Below are 4,350 nucleotides of genomic sequence, written 5' to 3'. Positions count from 1 at the left end.
GTAATTACCGAATATGTAAACCCATTGAATTTGCAATCTACTTTCTCAACAAATACTACATATACCGATACCCCTTCCTTTTTAAGAAAAAACCTTTCTTTTCTTTTCTTTTTTTAATAATATAAAGTAGTAACATCACATTACAACTGACACATGATACGATCAATTATTAGCATAACTTATTAGAGTTATGATTTTTAACATGCAATTATCGATCCTTAATTTTCACATTTATAGATTATACCACCAGTCGGTATCACCGTTCCATGAAATACTTTCTGCTGCAGGTCGGCATTGCTTTGGTTTGCCCTCGTTCTAAAATATTTACATCCCGCATGGTAGAATTAGGATTCGATATCATTCTCTCTCACCTACCAATATTCTCTGCAACAGCCGTTACAGTGTTTTGCTGTTAGGCTTTTCTGATCTCTTCTCTTCTTTGGTAACACAAGGAAATGTACTCTCCTTTCCTCTTTGCTTCATCAGTCATCATTTTCCTCTGTACACTAATAACCACATTCCCGGTTTCTCACATCGTCGGCTTGGAATCCCCTTTCGCTGAAAGATGCGGCAGCTTTCGGGTCCCTTTCCCCTTTTCCTCCTCCACCGGCCCGCTCTCTCGCATCTTCAACGTGTCGTGTCTCAACTCCAGCACCCCCTTCCTCCAAATTGGCCCCAGAAGCTATCGCATTCTCGACTTCTTCCCGGATGGCGTGCTGGTCACCTTTCCTGGCCCTGCCACAAACGCTTGTCGCCAGTACAACGACTTGAACTCCTTTGGGTTTGCCGGCAATGAGTACTTTGGCATATCACAAGACAACATCATCGGACTCTACGACTGTGAGGATTCGTCTTTGTGCAAGGCGAGCTGCGAGACAGTTGATTTGCCGAGCTGCAGCAATGCCACTGCTCCACCTGCTTGCTGTTACCCTCTGTCAGACCACAGCATGTGGCATACTGGGGACGGGTTTTCGGCATTCTCCAAGTACGGCTGCAGAGGGTTCTCGTCCTGGGTGGTCCAACGGGGCTCCACCACTGGGACGCAAGGGGTTAAGTTGGAATGGGCAATCCCGAGAAATTCATCCAACTCCACCTGCGCAGGCAATGCAGACACTGTCAATGCGACGAGCATCAGGGAAGGGCTAAGGTGTTCCTGCAAGGATGGGTTCATCGGTGATGGGTTCGCTTCCGGAGCTGGATGCTTAAAATGTAAAAAGTCCTCCTCTTCTCTTTAGTTTCCTCTTTATGCTTCCTTTCCATACTCAGAACACCGGTTTTTCAGATATTAGGCTGTCCGAATCACTTGGATTCAAGCAATCATATAAGAGCTCGATTATAGACAGTACTCACATGAAAATATAAGCTGTGCTTGGTCAAGTCCACGGTAGCGGTCACGATCTGTTACCATCTAATAAATTTCCATAGGTGATAGTCCATTTAATTTTTCCGAAGCTAGGACATATAACTTTATCTAGCATGCATATGGGTTGTTTTGCTTGGTATATAAAGTAGATCTTATATTTGGTCCGAGTCCAATAGAAACATATATGTGGTGGAGCAGCGGTTAGCTTCGCATTCCAGCATGATGAACATGCCATTGCAAATTTTTTCGCCTTACTTGCAGCATGCGTCAGAGACGGCCAAGCAGCATCTGGGAAGGTCTGCTACACCAAGGCACGTGTGGAAAGGAAATTTCGGGTCATTGCTGGAATTGTTGCCCCAGCTGTTGTCGTTATCTCGATGTTAGCACTGTTTTGCCTCCTGAGAAAGCCGGGAAAATCAGGGTCCCAGTTCTGTAGGGTCGTCTCGTTTCAGAAAGGCAGCAGGACTCGGATGTTCACCTACCAGGAGCTACAAGAAGCCACTGGAGGCGGATTTCAATATGGCCAGGAACTTGCACAATGCAGGAGAGGAACGATTTACCACGGGATCCTGGGGGATGGATCACAAGTGCTAGTGCACAAGATACAATGTCAAACTAACGAAGAGCTTGTTCCGGTCTTAGACCGAATCAAGGCTCTTTCTGCAATTGTACATATGCATATGGCCCGAATAGTCGGGTGCTATATTGAACCTGACCACCCTCCACTTATCGTCTATGAGTATCCCACTAATGGCCTCCTCAATGAATATCTACGCCGAGGAGACCCAGATAGGATCCGTCTCGACTGGTGCACAAGGATGAGCATTGCTGCTGAAACGGTGAAAACTCTTGCCTTCCTCCAATGTGAAATTTCCCCACCCATTTTTCACCGCGAACTCCGGAGTAGCTATATACTACTTGATGAGGATTTCACTGTTAAGATTTTCGGGTTCGAGCTGCTGACCTCAGGTCTTCCAGAAACTGATCAAAGAAGCGACGTCTACAACCTGGGGTTACTGCTGCTGGAGATAATTTCTGGGTCCACGGAACAGGGCCCCCCTAACTTGTCGATCGCTCTGCAGAAAATAAGGAATGGCATGCTCGAAGAGATAGTGGACCCAATTCTTGAGTACCATGAGCAACCACCGTCTTGTCGGGAGCAGATAGAGACGGTTGCAGACATTGCCACGAGGTGCCTGCTATTTGGAGGAGAAGGCAGACTGAGCATGGCGGATGTAACGAAGGAGCTGGTGCAAGTGGCCAAGGATAACCACCGGAGGGGGCCTGCACTCGAGGAAACCTTCTCCAACTCGAGCCTCCTCCAGATGATCTCTATGTCTCCCGATTCTGTTTACGCGCCGCGCCCTGAATCTCATTACTAGCCCGTTTGCTGCGCCGGGATGAAACTAACTGAATTTTCATTGATATTGTGGTTTGAATATTTTTCCCTTCCATTCTCTATCCGTACTATCACATCGGACGAGCCTATAATTTCTGTTTCAGTTGCCAAATGTTGACTAGCAGATAAATGTTTCATTGAGATAAAAGATGATTACCAATAAAGAAAAGATAAAATAACAGATAAAATCAATCATAGAGTTGGGTTCGTTCAAACGGATGAAAAATAATACACACAGGATTGAAATCATACCTATAGTAATGCATCGGATCCAACCATAACTCTAATTGTAATGTGTTTGCACGAGATTTGTATTAGGAAGGGTGATCATAAAGAGGCCTGTTATGACCTACCCAAGTGACACCGTAGTGGTAACTAGCCGGAGAAACCCGTCGAAGGGCTACGCATAGATCAGCCCATTAATCGAGCCACCATCCTCTACTGGTGGCTTTTAGGGGTTTTGATAGCCCAACAAGACCGATTTACGAGAAAATATTAGAAGACTAATATATCAAGGTAAAATGCGCAAGTTCCAATCAAATGTTGAGAAAAATATAAAAATAATGGTTGTTGTGGGTTTCACAGGACTATATGATAGACTGGATACTTTTACACAAAAGAGTATGTCTTAGTCTCACCTAATATTTTCTCTGGATTTATAGCCAACTACAATTGTGGCGCCCTTTGATGTGCCTTGATAGGCCATCTATGGCTCGAAGGCAACAAAGCCAAGAAGAAACCCTCAGTGCAAAATCTCTATGATTTCTGGCAATAGTGTGGCCAAGCTTAGGAGACTCCTAATTAAAATGTTCACTTATAAGGAGACTTCAAAAATAAGACTTACTATTTTATAAATAAACTTACTAATTGATGTATTGTCTCATTATTTGAATACATCACTTTATGTATAAAACAATAACAAACTTTTTATTTAACAAGCATACTAATAAGTTTCTTGTAAAATAAACTTATTTTTCTGTTGGGAGTCTCATAGGAGTAATAAAATAAAATAAAAATCCTAAATAATTAATAAAAGGACACTGATAGTTTCACGAGTATCCAAGCTGTAATATCTTGGTTGACAGGCGAGAGTATGCGCAACTATACCCTCTTTGATATATTAAGAAGCTAGTTATATAGTAAGAAACGACACAGGCAGACATCTGACAAACTGTCATTTGACATTTTGGCCTTTGAATATTCCTCCTTTTAAGGAGTCTCCATATAGAAGTTAAATCCTTCTAAGAAAAGCAAAGGATGTCTTTTCATATGGTCAATTTCATTTCCGCTATAAGTGATATGTTGCAAGGAAAATAGCTAGTGACTAACTTATATATTCTTACCATCTAATCCAATCTTATATTGTAAAGTAAAGGAGAATTTATATGTTTATTGAGATATTGAAATTAATAGGCTATTTTTGAGATATGGGATTTAGTATAGTGACATCGCTTTCGACTTGAGATCAAGAGATCTAGATTCAATTCTTATCGCCAATTATGTGGTGCCTATCTATAATTACAGTGCTGAATATGAGAATTTGGTCAAACCACGTGTTATTTACTTCTATGCCCATGAGCCTCAATTA

At 42.4% G+C, this 4,350-nt stretch overlaps 1 protein-coding gene across 1 annotated transcript; it reads left to right on the top strand.

The window, feature by feature from the left end:
- Positions 1–303: 303 nt before the first annotated feature.
- Positions 304–2,860, top strand: LOC116198668 (probably inactive receptor-like protein kinase At2g46850). Its single transcript, XM_031528874.1, has 2 exons — positions 304–1,209; positions 1,625–2,860. The coding sequence occupies exons 1-2, from the start codon at positions 456–458 to the stop codon at positions 2,743–2,745; spliced, it is 1,875 nt and encodes a 624-aa protein (XP_031384734.1). The 5' UTR covers positions 304–455; the 3' UTR covers positions 2,746–2,860.
- The last annotated feature ends 1,490 nt before the right edge of the window (positions 2,861–4,350 follow it).

Source organism: Punica granatum, chromosome 1 (genome assembly GCF_007655135.1).
Source record: "Punica granatum isolate Tunisia-2019 chromosome 1, ASM765513v2, whole genome shotgun sequence".
Classification (NCBI taxonomy): domain Eukaryota; kingdom Viridiplantae; phylum Streptophyta; class Magnoliopsida; order Myrtales; family Lythraceae; genus Punica; species Punica granatum.
The sequence above is the reverse complement of the archived record's forward strand: the minus strand, read 5'-3'. Positions and strand labels throughout refer to the sequence as shown.